The sequence below is a fragment of the Pongo pygmaeus genome, chromosome X, assembly GCF_028885625.2.
Source record: "Pongo pygmaeus isolate AG05252 chromosome X, NHGRI_mPonPyg2-v2.0_pri, whole genome shotgun sequence".
Lineage (NCBI taxonomy): Eukaryota > Metazoa > Chordata > Mammalia > Primates > Hominidae > Pongo > Pongo pygmaeus.
In genome coordinates, this window is record NC_072396.2 from 10,446,435 (window position 1) to 10,466,258 (window position 19,824).

The following is a 19,824-nucleotide window of genomic DNA, read 5'->3' on the forward strand; positions in this document are numbered from 1 at the left end:
GGCTCACTGCAACCTCCCGGGTTCAAGCAATTCTCCTGCCTCAGCCTCCCGAGTAGCTGGGATTACAGGCTGGGCCTCCCAAAGTGCTAGGATTACAAGCGTGAGCCACCGCGCCCAGCCCATTCTTCTTTTTTAAAACAACCTTTCCCCTTATAAAAGTAATATTACCATTTTACAAAAAATTGGAAGGCAAATCATTTTTTAAAATCCCGCCAAAGGAATGCAAACTCTTGTGAGCATCTCGGGACATTTTCCTCCAGTCTCTTCCCCTGTGTATCTGGATTTCAATCAGGCTTTACCAGATATTTTTGTATCACTGTAACTGTTTAAAAATCTCCCTGATACTGTCCTGCATTTTCTGGCATAACGTGTTGCGGCTGTTGGTCTGGGGCACGAAGTAGGTGGGGGATTTAGAGCGAGACACAGCCCCAACTCTGGAGCTTTAGCTTCCCCAGCTGGGAGCCAGTGAAACAAAAGTTCCTGTCTAGGCTGAAAGTTTTAGGAGTTGACCCGGCTTCCTCCCCAGCACCGGTCTACTTGGGTCTCGGCTCAAACGATCAGACCCCACAAACCGGATGAAGAGCTCAGGGAAGGTCAAGGAACTCCCGCCTAGTGTGGGGACCCAGGTTAGCCCTTCTAGGGCTGTCCTGGCGGGGACGCGAAGTGGCCACCTGCCCAGCTGCCCGCTTCCAGAGGCGTCCTCCCTGCGCCGCCCGAGAGGACCGGCCGCGGGCTCCCCCAGCTCCTCAGCTCCCTCGGCCCCGCCTTCAGGGGCTTTTCCACCTTCGCGGGACCAGACGGGTTGTGTGGGAGACCGAGGGCGCAGCCTCCCGCCAAGTGCGCAGAGGGTCTCTCCAGACAGCCAGAGCCCGGGAGCGGGTGAAGTGAGGGCACTGCCCGCTCTCTCGGGAATTGTTTGCGCCCGAGGAGTCACCCCAGGCAGGCCGCGCCCGCAGTCCGGGTAGGGCGTCGTCCTCCCCTCCCGCCTTCCTCTACGCGGGGGCCCGGGGGCGGACTGACGCGGCGGCGCCCATCCTGGCCTCCATGCGGTTTCCCGAGGCCGGAGGAAGGTGGTGGAGCGGGAGGGAGAGAGGGAGGAGCGCGCGGAGAGGGAGGACGGCGGAGGGGGAGGAGCAAACGGAGGGGTGGGGGTGGGGTCGAGGAGCGGAGAGCCGAGGAGGACCCCGAGGGAGACTGGGGGCGGAGCAGCCGGCGACGGAGAGGCGCGGAGGACGCGGGGCCGGGGGAGGCGGAGCAGCGGGAGTGGGTGGAGAAGCACAGGCGGCGGGAGGAGCGGGAGCCTCCGTGGGAGATTCGGGAGGAGCCGCCGGGCCTGGGTGGAGCCGCCGGGCCTGGGTGAGAACGGGGCGGGACGGCCGGAGGCGGGGCCTGCGAACGCCCCGCCCCTGCTCGCCCGGGCCGCGCCGAGGAACGAAGATGGCCGGGCGCGCAGCGGGAACGGAGGGGCGGCCGGCAGCGGCGGCAGCGGCGGCGGCGGCTCCCGGGCTGTGACTTCGCGCGCGGCGGCCACCCGGGCTAGCTGAACGGAGTGGGCGGCGCGGGCAGCGGCTTGCTAGGGCGGGCGGGCGGACGCCGGTGCACGGGCGCCGGGCGGAGGATGCGCCAGGAGCGGCGGGCGGCTCCCCGCGGCCGCCCCCGCGCCCCGGGCGCCGGGCCTTAGTGCTGGCGGAGGAGGCGGCGCGCGCGGGGCGGCCGGGCGGCGGCGGGGCCCGCGCCGTCATGCCTTGGCTGAGCGGCGGCCGGCGGCGACGGCGGGGACAGCCGCGCGAGGCCCCGCGGGAGCCGCCGCCGTCTGCGCAGCCCCAGCGGGAACCGCCGCCGCCGGCGCCCCCCGCCGCGGTCCCCACGCCCCCCGCTCCCTCTGCGCCGCCGCCGCGGGCCCGGGAGAGCGCCGAGCTGCCGCTGCCCGCCGGCTGGGAGGAGGCGCGAGACTACGACGGCCGCGTCTTTTACATTGACCACAACACGCGCCAGACGTCGTGGATCGACCCCCGCGACCGGTAAGCGGGCCGGCTGGGGGCGCCAGACCCGGCGCGGGCGCTACGACCCGGGCCGCCGGCCGGCGCCACCGCGGATGCGCTGGGGACACGCCCCGCCCAGCGCGAGGCCGCCGAGAGCCCCCTGGCCCGGGCAGAGCTCGGAGCGCCTCCATCCCCGGAACCAGGGGACTCCCTGGAGTGCTCCGGTCCAGGCTACGATCGAGGCGCCCCCATCCCTTGGGCCCAAGGGAGAGGATCGGAGACACCAGGAGGCCCTCGGGGCTGGGTGAAGATCTTTGGTTCCGGGGGTCCGGGAGAGGATCCACCCTCCCAATACCCCGACTCCCAGGGCTCTAACCAAGAATGGAGGTGCCCCTTCTCCAGGCCTCGAGCCCTCTGAGCCCCGAGGCCGGCCGCCTACAGGTCCCCCGCCGCTGGGCGGACCCTCTCATTCGGTTCCCTCACGTCACCCGCTGTCCGGCGCCTGGGAACTGGGCTCCTGGAATTTCCTCTCCTGGGGCTGACAGATGGCCCTCTTTTCCTTTCTCTGCGGCAGCCTCGCCCATCCCGGTCCCGGGCGTCTGTGGCCCACTGCCGTGGCCCTGGTTCTGCAGGTGTCCCCAGCCCCGCGGTGGCGAGATGAGCTGAGCTGTCACCTTGGATCACAAACGTGCGCCCCAGCTTTGGGGTGCGGGTTCCCTGTCTGGCGGGTTCAGGCTGGTTTCCATCCAAAACCTGATGCCAGACGGGCCCTTGAGGGATTCCCAACCCTTTTGGAGTTGGAGAAGTCTGTTCCCAAACTCTAGTTGCTCTTTAGCGCCTTAAAACTCGTGAGTTAAAACTCTGTTTGAAATAGCCTTCTGTACTGCAGCCAGAATGCAATATGATTAGTCCCATATGCTTTTGGAATAAACGAAAAACAAGAATTGTATTTTAAGTTTCCTTTTTGTGAAAGATATGCATGGGGTACAAAGCTGTCTTATTCACGTATAAAAACCCAATCAAGTAAAAACTGATTCTTGTAAAAGCACTACCAGATTTCATTTAATTTCATGTAATGAAGCTTTTCCTTAACTTTTTGCTCTATTGTCTACGGGTTTCGATTGTTCAACTGCTTTTACAGAGATGTATTTTGTGTGGAATTGGGATTTCTGTGGACATCAGGTGTTTCCACAGGTTATCTGATGTCTTGTCCTCTCTAGAGCAACTCTCCTTCCAGGGCCTGAGTGCCAAAAAGGAAACACCACAGGCTTCCCAGTGATTTGAAGACTTGCAAAGGCCCAGTGTGGTGACATTGTGCCTGCTTCCTTCCTACCTGCGCAGGGAAGGCGGCCTGCATGGCACTGGCGTCTGAAAATAAACTTTTGAGGAGAGAAGCTGCTGCATTGTTTGAAGATTTCTCTGAGTTCAAGCAGGGGAAAACAAAAGAAAGCAAAACAAAAAGATCGTGGTTCCCTAACATTCTCGCTGAACATTGCAAACCTCTGGGCTCAGAAACCTATATCAATCCTAGTACAATTTTATGGGTTAAAAAGATGCCTAGTTATTTTGAAAATCAGGTGAGATCATGTTATAATTTTAACCAAAGGCTAGAGCCCCAGCTGTTTGATCAACCCTTGGATGGTTCTGGAATTGGTAGAACTGCTTGGAACGCAGTGCCCTTTTATACCATATGTATGTTAAAAACCCAAACAACTGGAAAATGAACCAATTAAAATAGTGTTTTGCTTAGAAAAGGCTAAGGCTCACTTTCCAAGGGTAATATAAAACAGTTGTGGTTATATTGGAGTGGAGATTCATGCTGAAAGATATCAATGTGAGGATTTTCTTTTTAATGGTGTAACCTGTGACAAACGTGAATGGACCATACAGAAATCAGCTTGGAGAATCTTGTTTTCCATGTATTTCAGACACATTTCCTATATTCCTTTTTTCCAGAAATTGATTTGTTACTTTTCAGACAATCACTTAAAGGTTTTTAAAAAGTCTCCGTTCTAATGCTAAAAGTGTCAATTGAGTGAACAAAAGTGGATATTTTACCTTTTTTTTGTAAAGTAAAAACATGTGTGTACTTTTATGAGACGTTGTTTTTATAGTGAGTGAAAATTCAGCAGGGGACAGCTTGAACTTCAGCTCCCATAATACCTTGCCCGAAATATGTATGGAATGTTCAGCAAGCCACAAACATTTAAGTGGAGTCGGCTGAAGGCTGTAATAGTCATTCTTCTTCCTCTTTCAAAACAGAACCTGGCTGAGTTTTATAGGTGGCGGGTTATCCTTTAAAGTTGTAATTAACTTTTATTATATGGGAAGAACTGCATGTCAGAGGGCAGTGTTTTCTCCATGTGCATCTGACAGTTAAAATCCTTTTTGAGTTGCGTTTGAGTCACACACAGGAAAATGGTATTCAAGAAAGACAAGGACTTTCACCAAACAGCTTCCACATAGAGACCTGACAGGAGAAAGGCAAATAAATAATAGCTTTTTTTTTCCTCTTTAAGAAAATGAAATTGTGGTGGAATAAATGAATGTAGTAGGTTTAGTGAAAATTGTTGTTGATTTTAAACATAATTTCATATAAACTTTAGTAAAAACTGTATAGCATAAAATACTGTCCAAGGGTTGTAAACAAAATCTCTTATCGAGTTTTATAGTAATTCCATTCAGTGTTGTGTCTAACATTTGATAGTGCCAGCTCAGAGCATGTTGGTGAAATTATTGTAACTCTGCTTTTTAAAGTTACAACAAAGAAGATATAAGGAGACGTCTTTACGGATGTGGCTACAGATGTATACCCAATCTCAATATTTTAAAAACAATTTTTTAGTTTGATTATAAGCCTACCTTCGGTTGGCTGAGCGTGGTTGCTCATGCCTGTAATCCCAGCACTTTGGGAGGCCGAGGTGGGTGGATCACTTGAGGTCAATTCAAGACCAGCCTGGCCAACATGGTGAAACCCTGTTTCTACTAAAAACACAAAAATTAGCCGGATGTAGTGGTGTGCGCCTGTAGTCTTAGCTACTTGGGAGGCTGAGGCAGCAGAATCACTTGAACCCTGGAGGTGGAGGTTGCAGTGAGCCAAGATCGCGCCACTGTACTTCAGCCTGGGTGACAGAGTGAGACTCTTGTCTCAAAAAACAAACGAAAAAACCCACCTTCAGTTTAAATTCACTATTTCTATAGATTGATACTGTACATATAATTTTCATAGTTTACTGGGAATCATACCCAAAAACTTGGTTAAAAACTACAAAGTTAGGCCAGGCGTGGTGGTTCATGCCTGTAATCCCAGCACTTTGGGAGGCCCAGGTGGCAAGATTGCTCGAGTCCAGGAGTTTGAGACGAACCTGGGCGACATAGGGAGACTCTGTCTCTACAAACAAATAAAATAATTACGTGGGCGGGGTAGTGTGCGCCTATAGTCCCAGCTACTCAGGAGGCTGAAATGGGAGGATTGCTTGAGCTGGGGAGATCCAGGCTGCAGTGAGCCGTGGTTGTGCCACTGCACTCCAGCCTGGGTGACAGAGTGAGACCTTGTCTCAAAAAACAAAACGAAACCTCACACCAAAAAAACAAAAAAAACCTACAAAGTTAACTTATTTCTATGGCTGGTAGTTTCCTTATATGAGTCTTGTGTGGTTTATATTAGTGGATATTAACTGAATATATTAACTCAGAATACCTTGACCACCTTATGAAAAGGTATTTACCATTGGGCAGAAAATATGGGAAGAACATTTTTGCCCCTTTTGTAAAGATTCACTGTTTTTGACAGTTGTGTTTACGTGTGTGTCTTGCAGGGTTATTTGGGTATTATCCTATGGATGGACTGAGTGTTTGAAACCTCATGTTCCATTTCCTGTAGCTCAGGTGGAGTTGTACGGTACTGGAAATGCCAGCTCTGGGCAGCTTAAGTATGGTGGACGATATCATATTTGAGATCAAAGTATGAATAATCATGCTGATGGCGGAAGAGCAAGATCATGTCATGGCATAAGCTTTTGGGGACCCATTTGTTCACCAGATGGGATTTGACCTGTGCTTCATGGAGGAATTCTGTGGTATCTTAAAAGTCTTCTGAAGATGCTTTTGCTTTAAGAGGAAAACAATCCATAGCTCTGGAATTTGCTAGGTTGGATCCCCATTTAACAGCCAAATAACATCATTGCTACCTTCTTAGAACCTTTATTTAGTTATTTAGTATTAACTAATAGGAGGTTTACTATATTTATCCCACAGAGTCTATTTTTGGACTACATAAACTGTACTGGTTGAGCTTTCTGAGAAACAGGTAGTGATTTCTCCCTTTTTCTTTTTTTAAGGTTATAGATAGTGTTTGTATGAACATGGGGGAGCATCTTGTTTTTAAGACTGTAAGGGGTCAGTCCCTGGAAGAAGCGTCTCTTGCTTCCATTTAGATCATCAACCCTCATTTTTTGGTCTCACATTTTTTGGTCTTTTCCTTTCCTTCCATTTATTTATTTATTTATTTATTTATTTATTTTTTAAAGAAAAGTGAAAGGAAAAGTAATTCATTTCCAAAAAATAGCTCCTGGATGTTTGGAAATCAAGTTTCCTTCTCCTTCCTTTCACTCTGATTTGGGAAGTGGAAATAACACGTATCACCATCTCTAGTTAGGTTCTACTTCGGGAGCCCATGGGTCAGCAACATGTTCATGGTCATCTGGTGAGCCTACAGTAGGCTTCTTGACTTCCATTTCAGATCCTTTTGCTAATGGTGTCTTTCTCATAAATTCAGTAAAACAAATCTGATGGAATAAAAGCAAAGTTAAATTCTACTGAGTTCAGTTATCCCTGTTTAAATCTAATAAAGTGAAGAAATATTTGTGGAGAGTCTTGGCCTTCTGTGTGCAGGGACAGTATGTGGAAACCAAGCTGGTCTGGGAGGTGGCACACAGACACATAAAATGAAGATAACAATGGTTGCAAGGCATCCCAGGATTGATGCAATTTCTCGGATAATGATCACTTCAGAGAAAAGGTGGGCTCACTTGAGCCTGGGGTTGTCTTTTTCCTTGTCCATCCTTCTGGGTGAGGGGTTCTCGTGCTTTTCCAGCAGTAGAAAAGCAAGATCATCTATAGGATGATCCACTCAGTCCATCTATAGGATAATACCACACAACCCTGCAAGACGCACACGTAAACACAACTGTCAAAGACAGTGAATCTTTAAAAAAGAGGCACAAGTGTTCTTCCCATATTTTTTGCCCAATGGTAAATACCTTTTCTTTTTCTTTTTTTTTTAAGATGGAGTCTCACTCTTGCCCAGGCTGGAGTACAGTGGTGCGATCTCGGCTTACTGCAACCTCCCCCTCTCGGGTTCAGGCAATTCTCCTGCCTCAGCCTTCCAAGTAGCTGGGATTACAGGCGTGTACCACTACACCTGGCTAGTTTTTGTATTTTTAATGGAAACAGGGTTTTGCCATGTTGGCCAGGCTGGTTTTGAACTCCTGACCTCAGGTGATCCGCCCGCCTCAGCCTCCCAAAGTGCTAGGATTACAGGCGTGAGCCACCGCGTCCAGCCAGTAAATACCTTTTCATAAAGTGGTCAAGGTACTCTGAGTTAATATATTCAGTTAATATATTAGTGTGCCACTAATGTAAACCACACAAGACTCATGCAGGGAAACTACCAGCCATAGAAATGATAAGTTAACTTTGTAGTTTGGTTTTTGGTTTTTTGGTGTGGGATTTTTCTTTCTTTTTTTGAGAAAAAAGCAAGATCTGGGCAAGATAAGGGGAACAGGAGAAAAGTGCTGGCCTTGAGGAAGTGCTGGGTGTGTTCGGAATAAATGAGGGAATGAGTCAACTCGGCTGACCCAGAGCTGTCATGTAAGGGAGGTAAGACTCAGGCCAGAGCATGTAGCTCAGAGTCCCACAGCTTTGGGGCTGGAAGAGCTAGGATCATCTTGTTCAAATTCTTTTTTCTACTTGACAGCGACAGCCACAGCCAATGGGTATGTTCTGCCGGCTGCTAGAAGGGCAAGGGACTTGAGCTGGGTCTTCTGAGCCCCATTTGGGTGCTCTTTCCAGAATGCCACCCAGCTGCCCAATCCACACAATTTTTAAGCATCCTGCCTCTGTTCATTCATTCATTCATTTATTCATTCATTCAACAACTGTTTGTTGCACAATTTCTGAGTCTAAGGCACTCTTCCAGGGTTTGGGACTCCAGTGTTTAGCAACACCAGACAGGCTGCCGTGGGGCTTACCTTGTGCTCGTGTCCTTTTCCACGAGGCCTCACCATGCTGTTCCTGCCTGCAGGTTTCTCCCTTGGCTCTGTGATTGTGACAGACACATGTGGAATGCACTAGGCTTTTGCATGGATGTTTTCTTTCTTTTTTCCTTTATCAGCTTTTTCAGGTTGAATTGCATAAATGTTTTCATCGAAAGCCCATGATGGCTGCATGAGGTGTAGGCGATCATGTGATAAAACTGACGTCAGGGGAGATTGACTTAGTAGCCTCACTTCCTATAGCCAGTGAGGTCAGCATCTGTTCGACTTCGGAGTTGAGCCAGGTCCCCTGCCTGCTCTTGACTGTCCTTTGGCTAGGTAACTGTGGCTAGGTAACTGTGCGTGCCCCTTGCACCTTGCTGTACTCATTCGTTATTTTGATCTTGCATTCATTATTGTTTGATATTTAATCCTTCCTGTGGTATAGTGGCCCCTCAAAGATGTCCACGTTGTAGTCCCTGAAGCCTGTTAATAAGTAACCTTCCATGGCAAAAGAGACTTTGCAGATGTGATTAAGGATCTTGAGATAGGGAGATGATCCTGGATTATGTGGGTGGGCCCGATGTCATCATAGGCATCCTTACTAGAGGGAGGGAGGAGGGTGAGGTCAGAGTCAGAGATGGAGATGTAACAACGGAAGCAGAGGTTGGAGTCAAGTGGCCATGAGCCAAGGAATGCAGGCGGTCTCTAGAAGCTGGAAAAGACAAGGAAATGGACTGTTCCCTAGAGCCTGCAGATGGAACGCAGACCTGCTGACACCTTGATTTTTGCCAAGAGAAACTGATTTTGGACTTCTGACCTCCAGAACTGTAAGATAATAAATTTGTGTTGTTTTAAGCCACTCGATTTGTGGCAATTTGTTACAGCATCGGTTTGTGGCAATTTGTTACAGCATGGGTGGGTTTGTGGCAGTTTGTTACAGCATCAGTAGGAAACTAACACCCCCACATGCATTGTTATCTTAGTGAGAATGGAAGCATCTGGTCAGCTTGGTGTCTGTAGAACAAACACAGCAGCAGCTGACATTTATTACATGCTTAGGCAAGTACTGTGCGAAGCATTTTACATCTTTTTTCTCTCCCTGGCTTCTCACAGTACCCCCAGAGGGTCCTCGTTTCTTGTACAAGCATGGAGAGTCACTCACATTGGGACTCACATCAGATGTGCTGTACCAAAAACATATTTCGTGAGCTAGCCAAATCTGGGGGTGGGGAGAGGTAGGCTTTCTGAGAGAAGAGGCCAGTTGGAAACTAGTGGAGGTTTTCTCAAGTGGTCACAGGCCTGAGCTAGAGCGATCAGGGGTACTCGGGCTAGAAAAGGCAGGGATTGTGTCAGAGACATTGTGAAGGAAACGTGGTGTAGAGGACTTAGCTAATGCTTGAATGAAGGCAGGTGAAATCAGGAGGGCAGCAGAGGAATCTTACTGGCACCTAAGGAGGAGCCGGGACTCACTGGGGCCAACCGAAAATCCTTCTATTAACCCCACTCAGAAGCTTTTGTTGGTGGTGGTGGTTTTGTGTGTTCAGTAACTCCGTTACATAGAGAAACATGTTAAGCTGTTCAAGTTACTGTATTGCTGATGGGCAGTGTCCTAAAAGGTGTCCAAACCAAGAAAGTGTTATTTTTGTTTTATTTTATTTTTGGAGACGGTCTTGCTCCGTTGCCCAGGCTGTGCAGTGCAGTGGCATGATTATAGCTCACTACAGCCTCCAACTCCTGGGCTCAAGCAATCCTGAACGTGTTACTTTAGACCAGGGTTTCTCAACTCTGGTCTAAAGTAACCCTGGCAGTGGGGTTATTCCTTGTTGTTAGGGCTGTCATATGTAGCATATGATGTTTAGCAGCGTCCCTGGTCTGTTACCACTATATGTAGATATTAGTAGCAAACTAACCACCCTCAGATGTCTCGAAAACGTCTCCAGACATTGCCAAATGGCCCCTGGGGCGGGCAATATCCCTTGGCTGAGAACTGCTGAGCTACCTCCATCCACCTGGTTACAATGCTTCATCTTTAGCAGCTGAATTTGTTTCAAGCCTGTTGTCAGTTCCTGAGATACTATGCAACAGAGACCTGATTTCTGTGTTTCCACGAGCAAATCTCAAACATATTTATGTGAAAAACCCTGAACCAGTGTATGAAACTGGGAACATATATTACTATGACTGTATTCTTCAATTCTTAGAATACTCTCAATTGATAGGTATTTACTGACTGTCAAGAGTATACATATATGCAGTGAAACAGAAGAAGATGCATCTGTTCACACTTGTGTTCTGCAGCAACCCAGAGAGCTGGCCTGGCCTTTTGAATGTGTGTGTGTGTATGTGTGTGCGTGTTTGTGTGTGGAGGGAGAGATCAGGCTGCCTAAGATGCTCCGAGCCATTCAGTGCCCCGAGCTATTTGGTTCTCCCTTCGGTTCAGAGGAGGGAGGGGTGAGAGGAGTGGAGTGCTTCTGCCTTTGCTCAGAAGTTCTACAAATACAGAGCAAGGACATCTTGAAAGGCCGCTTATGGAGCTGTGGGATCTCCAGCATTTTTCATCTGGAGGGTTCTCTTTTCATTTCTTTAAAACTGAAGGGACTGAGAGCATGGGGAGGAGGGAGGGATGTTGATGTTGAGAATGAACGGGGGAGATGGCTGCACCAAGCCTGGGGTCACCAGCCCCACAGTGGCAGTGGGTGGATCTTTGAGGCAGGCGGAGGTGCCCCAAGTAGCTCCTCTGCACGAGGCTCTGTGCTCCAGGAAAGAGGGCATCTACCAGCTTGGGTGTGGCGTTTCCAGGCGGCTTGGAGCTCGGCCAGGAGACCACATAGTCACTGCAGGAGACGTGTTCTTTCTGCCACTTAGAGCTCTGTCCTGTGGACAGGTGCCTGTCCCCAGCATGGGGGAGGCCTTGGAGTATGGGGTCAACTGGATTTACCCTGAAAATTATTTCCATTTAAAAAAAATTGAGATATAATCCTCATACTATAAAATTTACCTTGGGCACGGTGGCTCATGCCTATAATCCTAGCACTTTGGGAGGCCGAGGTGGGCAGATCACTTGAGGTCAGGAGTTTGCAACCAGCCTGGCCAACATGGTGAAACCCTGTCCCTACTAAAAAAAATAAGAAAAGTTAGCTGGGCGTAGTGGTGGGCACCTGTAACCCCAGCTACTCGGAAGGTTGAGGCAGGAGAATCACTTGAACCTGGGAGGTGGAGGCTGCAGTGAGCTGAGATGGCACCACTGCTCTCCAGCCGGGGCGACAGAGTGAAACTCCATCTCAAAAAAATAAAAAATAAAAATAAATAAAAGTATACAATTTAGTGGGTTTTGTTGTATTCACCAGATTGTGCAACCGTCACCCCTATGTAGTTCTGAATACTCCATAAAGAAACGCCGTGTTCATTAGCAGTCAGCCCCCATACCCCCAGCCCCTGGCAACCGCTAATCTGCTTTTCATCCCTATAGATTTGCCTATTCCGGACATTTCACAGGGACCTCCCTGTATATTTCTTTGCAACTTCCTATGAATCTGTAATTATTCCAAAATAAAAAGTGAAAAAAGAGATTGAGAATGAAGGAACCAAGCAGAGATCTAGTTATTTATAGTTTAAAAGTAAATTTAAATAATCTCATTTAGATTTTATTGTGTTTTGTCTGTATAGTACTTAGCATATAGTAGGCCCTCAATAAATGTTTGCTGAATGAAATTATGCATGTAGAGACAGGTTTTATTGATTTTTAATGATCATTTTGTATTGCTGTATTTCACTGACTTTTCCTCATGTACACTATTCTGATGTTCTCAAGAGCAGTCCCTCCTTGTAAGCTGTCAGAGCACCCATATTATTGGGGTGGCCGCACCTTCTCTCAGCTCTGGGGTTATGACCTTGTCTGTACTTCCTGGTGATGTCCTGATTGCCCTAAGCCAGTGGGTCTCAACTGAGGAGGATTCCCTTTTCCTTCTCCCTACACCCAGGGCATTCGGAAACATTTGGAGAGATTTTTTGATTGTTACACCTGGGCGTAGGTTCTGCTGGCATCCAGTGGGTAGAGGTCAAGGATGGTGCTGAATATCCTACAATGCACAGGATCGACCCCACCACAGCAATGAATGATCCAGCCCCTAATATCAATAGTGCCTGAGATGGCTCTAAGCCAATCATACAGCATCTGGGCCTGCAGTTGGCTGAGGCAGGAGCACATGACTCAGACCTGGTCAATGAGCTGTGAGGGGAGGTATGAGACAGGCATGGTTGGGGAGAGGGCTCCTTGTCCCCATAGACCTACATGGAAGGAACTTCTGCTAATTGATGCTCTGTCTCCATGGAAACCTGGAGGTGGGCAGCCACACTGATGCCCGCAAAACTAGGAGGGAGCTGGCTGAAAAGCTGAGGGTGGTGGAGTGGAAAGTCTGTCTTTGATGAGGTGGGTGGATGGATGAATTAAGCTTTGGTAGCTGTCTGCCTTCAGTACTTTTTCTTACGCGAAACGTGATAACAGCATCATCTTGTCCTTTAAAGCCAGTCGAATTAGAATTTCTGTTATTTGCAGCCAGCTAAGGCATTCTCATTCCTGTGTTTTCTGTTCCTTGCCGCCCCATAGTTTTCATGATTGGCATAAGATCAGAGGTTTAGGCTGCCACTGAGCTGCTGTCCCCTCACTTATTAAATATTCCTGTCTTTTTCACTCTGATATTTATGATTATATAAGTACTAAAATTATAATGGTCCCTATGTGCAGTTATTTTCTCTGTAGTTTTGTTTTTCATGTTTGCCTTAGGAGATAGTTCTAGGCATGGAATGAATAAAACCCAATTTTTTTGTTAATTTGTTTGTTTTAATATATTTTTATTTTGGAATATTTTAGAGTTACAGAAAAGTTGCAAAGATTAGATGGTCTCCCTGTTGTTAACATCTAATATCACTATAGTATATTCTGTGGTGATGTTTCTTTGTCAAACCTAAGAAGCCAGCCTTGTTAACATTACTATTAACCAAACTCTAGACATTTGAATTTTACCAGTTTTTCCAGTAATGTTCTTTTTCAGTTCCAGTGGTTTTTTTAGAACTATTAAACTCTTGGTATTTGTATGGTTCAACCTAATATTTCTAAGTTTGTCCTTCATCTTTGTTTGGTGAGTATTCTTTTGTGCAGTTGACAGCCTTGTTAGGCTTGCTCCAAGGCTTCATGGTAGAGTGCAGGGATTCTAAAGGATTTCGGAATCATGGACCCTGGGAAATCTGACACAAGGTAGGGATTCCGTGTTCAGAAAAAGGCACCAGCACACAGAAGCTTGCATATGCTTTCGGGAGGATGAGAGCTCTCTGGAAGCCCAGCTGTGGTTCCCAGAATAATGGAGGCTTGGTTTGAAATGAGCAGACACCCCCAGAGATGTCTGCCATGCACTCACTCTGTATTGTTGAATGAATGCACGCTCACATAGTCACCATCACTAGCGTAGGTGTATCATAAAGGATTAATTCAACAGTGATTCAGGGAGAACCTTCCGTGCTCTCTCCACTTCTTCCCCTCCCTCATACCCACCCCAGCTTTAGCCTGTGGTGTGCACCCACTGGATACACAAGTACTAGATAGGTTTCACATGAAAAGGGGAGCTATGGATGAATCTCAAAAATGTGACACTAAGTGAAAGAAGCAGATATGGACACAACATAATTATATGATTTGATTTTTGCAGAGTGTCCAGAGAAGGCAAATTCATGGAGATTGAAAGTGGATTAGTGGTTGCCTGGGGCTGGGGGTGAAGAGTGTGGTGACTGCAGTTGGGCACAAGGGATGTCATTGGGGTGATGGAAATGTACTGAAATTGGTTTGTGTGTTACATAAGTCAGTAAATTTATAAAAAACATTGAATCTTACATGTAAAATGGGAGAGTTTATGGTATGCAGATCATACCTCAATAAAGTTGTTTACAAACATTGTTTTGTTTGTTTGTTTGTTTTTATATGGAGTCTCACTCTGTCACCCAGGGTGGAGTGCAGTGGCGTGGTCTTGGCTCACTGCAACTTCTGCCTCCCGGGTTCAAGCGATTCTTCTGTCTCAGCCTCCCGAGTAGCTGGAACTACAGGCGCATGCCACCATGCCTGGCTAATTTTTGTATTTTTAGTAGAGACGGAGTTTCGCCATACTGGGCAGGCTGGTCTCGAACTCCTGACCTCAAATGATCTGCCTGCCTTGGCCTGCCAAAGTGCTGGGATTACAGACATGAGCCACTGCACCTGGGCGTTTACAAACAATTTTTAAAGCAAATCTGTTTTTAAATTCAGATGGTTACCTTGATTTGGTAGTTGGAGAAACCAGACTATGTAGATTAGATTTGGCAGCCTCTAACCATGCAAAAAGCTTTTTTGGGCTTCTCGAAATGTCCATACAATTGCCAGGGAAACTTGCCAAGAAGGCACATGTTAACATTGCCCAGGAGTCTTGCCAACTGTAAGGGGAAGATACCACCATGTAATAACCAGGTAATCATTACTAAATTAAAAATATAGTGGGTTTTTCACTAAGGCAACTAACTTTTTCACTGAGGCATTTATCTAATAGGATGGCTCATTAGTACCACTACTTGTTTTATAAAGTTGAGTGGTATCTGGTTACCTGGCAGTATTTGGAGTCAAGTGAATTTTGTGGCTAAATGACCAATTGATACTTGGCGTTTAAATATTAACATTCTTTTCTTTCACACGTTTATTTCAATGTTTAATGTTAGAAGTGTTTAGGGGTCTTTATTTAGAAGTTTGGTGATGTTTTCGTGACCAGAAATAGGCTGTAGGAACTTAACTCTAGTTAATACCAATTAGCCTGTGGTCAAATTGGTTTCCTTATGTGTTGTTTCACGTAAAGTTATAGTTTCCATGGATCTATTGAAAACGTTAGTGAGGACTTACTACTTACTGTACCACTAACTGCAGGGACTACCTAGGTGTGGGTAGCCCTGATTTCATACATGGACAGCTTTGAGTCTGACTCGGGACTGCCATTTGCTGTGTCTCCTAAGGCAGGTTATTTGGGCTCTCTGAGCCTCAGTTTCTTCTTCCATAAAATGGGGGCAAAGCATTTGCCCTCTGGGTTGTTTTGAAGACTCTAAGATTAGGTAAGGATCTTAGGTGAGTGTCTGCTGCAGAACAGGCACTCACATGTTCTTTGTCCTTGTGGTCATATTACATACTCCTTCAGCTTTGGGATACCTCAGCATATTTAGTCTTCTGCTTATCAAAATTCCCTCCCTTAGCTGGGTGCAGTGGCTCATGCCTGCAATCCCAGCACTTTGGGAGGTTGAGGCGGGTGGATCACTTGAGCCCAGGAGTTTGAGACCAGCCTGGGCAACATGGCAAAACCCTGTCTCTACAAAAAATACAAACAATAGCTAAGCATGTCCCTGAAGACCCAGCTACTTGGGAGGCTGAGGTGGGAGGATTGCTTGAGTTTGGGAAGTAGTGGCTCCAGTGAGCCAAGATCATGCCACTGCACTCCAGCCTGGGCAATAGAGTGACACCCTGTCTCGAAAAAATCAATCAATCAATAAAATAAAAAATCCCTCTCTCCATGGTTCCACTTCTGCTTCTGATTTGCCTCCTTATTTTCCTTGTAGTTGGGTAGCACTGGAGGCTCAGCAGTGTAAAGACAAGGGCTCAGAATTTATGATAACTGTTTTTCCTCACTAAGCAACTGTTCTTTGCATTCTCATGATTTTGTGGCTGGGGAAGCGAAGTTGCTGGAAGTGAAATGTTACTAAAGAGAGATAACAGATTAGAAGAGAGCCATTGAAATTTTTCTGTCAAGGGCCAGATAGTAAATATCTCAGGCTTTGAAAGCCATAGGATTCTCTCTCTCTTTCTCTCTCTTTTTTTTTTTTTTTTTTTTAAACCCATAGGACTTGTGAATGAAGGCCATGAAGATTCTATTGCAACTGCCCGACTCTGCTGCTGTAGTGCAGAAGCAGCCATAGACAATACAGAAACAAACGGGCCTGGCTGTGTTCCAATAAAACTTTATTTACAAAGACAGGAGGCAGGCTGGAATTGATCCATGCTCAGTTTACCACCCCATGATTGATGTCATTCTTTTTTTTTTTTTTTTTTTTTTTGAGACTGAGTCTCATCCTGTCGCCCAGGCTGGAGTGCAATGGTGCGATCTTGGCTCATTGCAACCTCCACCTCCCAGGTTCAAGCGATTCTCCTGCCTCAGCCTCCCAAGTAGCTGGGATTACAGGTGCACGCCACCACGCCAGGCTAATTTTTTGTATCTTTAGTAGAGACGGGGTTTCACCATGTTGGCCAGGCTGGGCTCGGACTCCTGACCTCGTGATCTGCCCACCTCAGCCTCCCAAAGTGCTGGAATTACAGGCGTGAGCCACTGTGCCTGGCCGATGTCATTCTCGTTTACCATGTTAATACAGTCTTGCACCGAAATGATGGACTGCGTATACAGTGGTCGTCCCTTAACATTATGATGCCATATTTTTACTGTACCTTTTTTATGTTTAGCTATGTTTAGACACACAAATACTATTGTGTTACTGTATTGCCTATAGTATTCAGTACAGATTTGTATCCTAGGAGCACTAGACTACTGCATAGCCTAGGTGTGTAGTAGGCTGTGCCAGCTAGGTTTGTGTAAGCACACTGTGTGATGTTTGTACAGTGACAGCATTGGCTGACAATGCATTTCTCAGAACATATCCTCATCATCAAACAGTGCATGACTGTACAGCCAATGCTTTTGTGTCACACACTTTCGTTATTGTTACATTAGCTTGGCCACAAATCTGAAAATACTCTGAGTGTGTATAGAATTACTGATTTCTAGGTGTGACGTCATAGTATTCTGGAACTTGGAAATTGTAGCACTCAGTGATGCTAGAGACTTAAAAAAATTCACATTATATGATTAGACTTTGTTCCATAACTAGCAGTCACTTAATACTGGACAGATGTTAAGAATAGAAGTGGGCCGGGTGTCGTGGCTCATGCCTGTAATCCCAGCACTTTGGGAGGCTGAGGCGGGAGGATTGCTTGAGCCCAGGAATTTGAGAGCAGCCTGGGCTACATAGGGAGACCCTATCTCTATAAAATATTAAAAATTAACTGGGCGTGGTGGCACATGCCTGTAGTCCCAGCTACTTGGGAGGATCGCTTGACCCAGGAGTTTGAGGCTGTGGTGAGCTATGATCGCCATTGTACTCCAGCCTGGGTGACAGAGCAATACCTTGTCTCAAAAAAAAAAAAAAAAAAAAGAATTGGAGAAGTTGATTCAAGATCAAGATCTTCAGCCACGTCTCAGCACCCTTGTACAATACCTGGGAGGCAGTTGTCATATGTGTACCAACAGCTTTTGGATGTATATTTAAATGTGCAGATGAACTTACTTTTGGAACAAAATGAAGTTTGCCCAAATTTCTGTGCTGTTTGGGTCTCGGATGGAAACTCTCAGAGCTCAGAGTCAAGGGTGGCATGGGCAGCTTGTCCATATGGATGCCTGGGAAAGTCCTTGCTTTTGTGGGGTCACAGACCAGTGGTGGGAGACGGGAAAGTGGGTGAAGCTGGTTAGAGAGAGGCAGCAGAAGACAGTGAACAGTTCATACAGAGTTGGCTTCAGTATATTGCTGGCAGCAAGTGCCCAAGGCTGTAAAAGATCTTCCCACCCTTAGGTTCACAAATGCCACTAAAATAGTGGTAACTCTCAGGCGGGCGTGACTGTGCCCCTCGGGACATTTGCACTGTCTGGAGACACTTTTTGCTGTCCCCACTTAGGGGGGATGGGGTGTGTCCTGCTGGCACCTAGTGGGTGGAGCCCAGGGTTATCGTCCACACCTGCCGTGCAGGGCAGCGCCCCCATAGAGAGTGAGCTGCCCTGAGTCAGCAGAGCTGGGGGCTCGGGCTCACACCTGCTCCAGGGCTCCAGCAGCGAGCTGTTGTCGTTGGCCCTTGCCCTTGTGGGGCTTCCGGTGCAGTGGTGGCAAATAGCAATCACTGAGTGTGTTACCACATTACAAGGTGCAAACTGGCAGGGTGAGGTTGGTGGGACTATGTGGCTGGGTGGGTGACCGTTTTGTGGAGAGTGGCTGGAGAGGCCTTATTTTTCAGGTGCCTGCGGGAGGGGAGGAGGGAACCCGAGGTGTCTAGGGTCAGAGGCTTTCAGGGAGAAGGAGCTACAGGTGCTAAGACGAGAGCAATGGGCCAGGAGGAGGGTGATGGGGTGAGGCAGCGGTGGCAGCACCTCATGAGCCACTGTAGGGACTCCGGGTGTGACTCTGAGCAAGTAGGGGAGCTATTCTGTTGGGAGACTTAACATTTCATTGAGGTCGCTCTGACTGCTGTGGGGGACTAGGAAGGCAGGAGCTGAAGCAAGGAGACTGGTTTAGGAGATGGCAGCTGCCCCCAGGGCTGAGCAATGGTGGCTCAGGCCAAGGAGGAGGCAGTGGGGTGGCTTCCTGAGGACCTGGACCCTGCGATTTGATCCTCTGTCTGCTTCACCCCAGCTCCTGAGACCCTCCCTCAGAATCCTTGCTGGCTTGAGGAGTAAAGGGTTCCGCCAAAGTGGATATCAAGGCTGTCATGCGTGGATCAGCAGAGGAGCTGGGGTTTTTTCCCAGACTGCTTCTCAGTTTTGCTGCTGGGGCCGTAAGGAATTCTGTGGAACAGGAAGTAGTGTGCAGTGCATGCATGATGTGCCTGTTATTTTAGCAGTGGGGCTGTGTCCTAAAAGACAGCGTCTTTGGCCGGGCGCAGTGGCTCATGCCTGTAATCCCAACACTTTCGGAGGCTGAGGCAGGCGGATCACCTGAGATCAGGAGTTCGAGACCAGCCTGGCCAACATGGTGAAACCCCATCTCTACTAAAAATACAGAAATTAGCTGAATATGGTGGTGCACACATGTAATCCCAGCTACTCGGGAGGCTGAGGCAGGAGAATCGCTTGAACTTGGGAGGCAGAGGTTGCAGTGAGCCGAGATCATGCCACTGCACTCCAGCCTGGACGACAGAGTGAGACTCCATCTCAGTGAATATTCATATGTGCTTTTGGAATGCCTGTGTAATGCTTTAAGTTCTTGTGTTTAGAAACTGATATTTTATTATTATTTTAAAAAAAGAAGTGGTGATCATTTGCTTTCTACTGGCTGGGGTGATTTGGATCTAAAATGGTAGGGCTTGAAGTCCATGGTGGCCAACTCTACAGCGCTTTTAACACTTTTCCTCCAGGGGAACATTGTACGTTTTCTTCAGGAGCACTGTGACACTGTTTGGTTTGCTGTAGATAATACTGATTCAAAAGGCATTCCAGATACCTCATTCTGTGTTTGACCTGGCCAGGTTAACCCAAGATTGTCACCTTGTTATTCTCAATATTAAAAGCCAAGGCACTGAAAACCACCCCACTGAACGCATATCATAAACTTCCAAAATGTCACCATGGACGTGGCATATTGACAAAAATGTCAAGGATTACCAAGAATAGCTTCTTGCATTCACATGTAGTTACAGGCGAAGGACAGAGTAGCTCTTGCATTTTAAATGCGACTGCAGTGGCCAGAACCAATAATTCCTGTTTGAACAACTC

At 47.6% G+C, this 19,824-nt stretch overlaps 1 protein-coding gene across 2 annotated transcripts in view; it reads left to right on the top strand.

Annotated features, from left to right (window-relative positions):
* The first annotated feature begins 1,381 nt into the window (after positions 1–1,381).
* The window catches only part of WWC3 (WWC family member 3), a 128,631-nt gene continuing 110,188 nt past the window's right edge, over positions 1,382–19,824 (top strand). Inside the window, exon 1 of one of the 2 annotated variants that reach the window (XM_054472107.2) lies at positions 1,382–2,021. In XM_054472107.2, coding sequence (XP_054328082.1) covers positions 1,741–2,021 — 281 coding nt within the window. In that variant the 5' untranslated portion in view covers positions 1,382–1,740. The remainder of the gene's footprint in view (positions 2,022–19,824) is intronic. The other variant, XM_054472106.2, reaches the window with a different exon arrangement.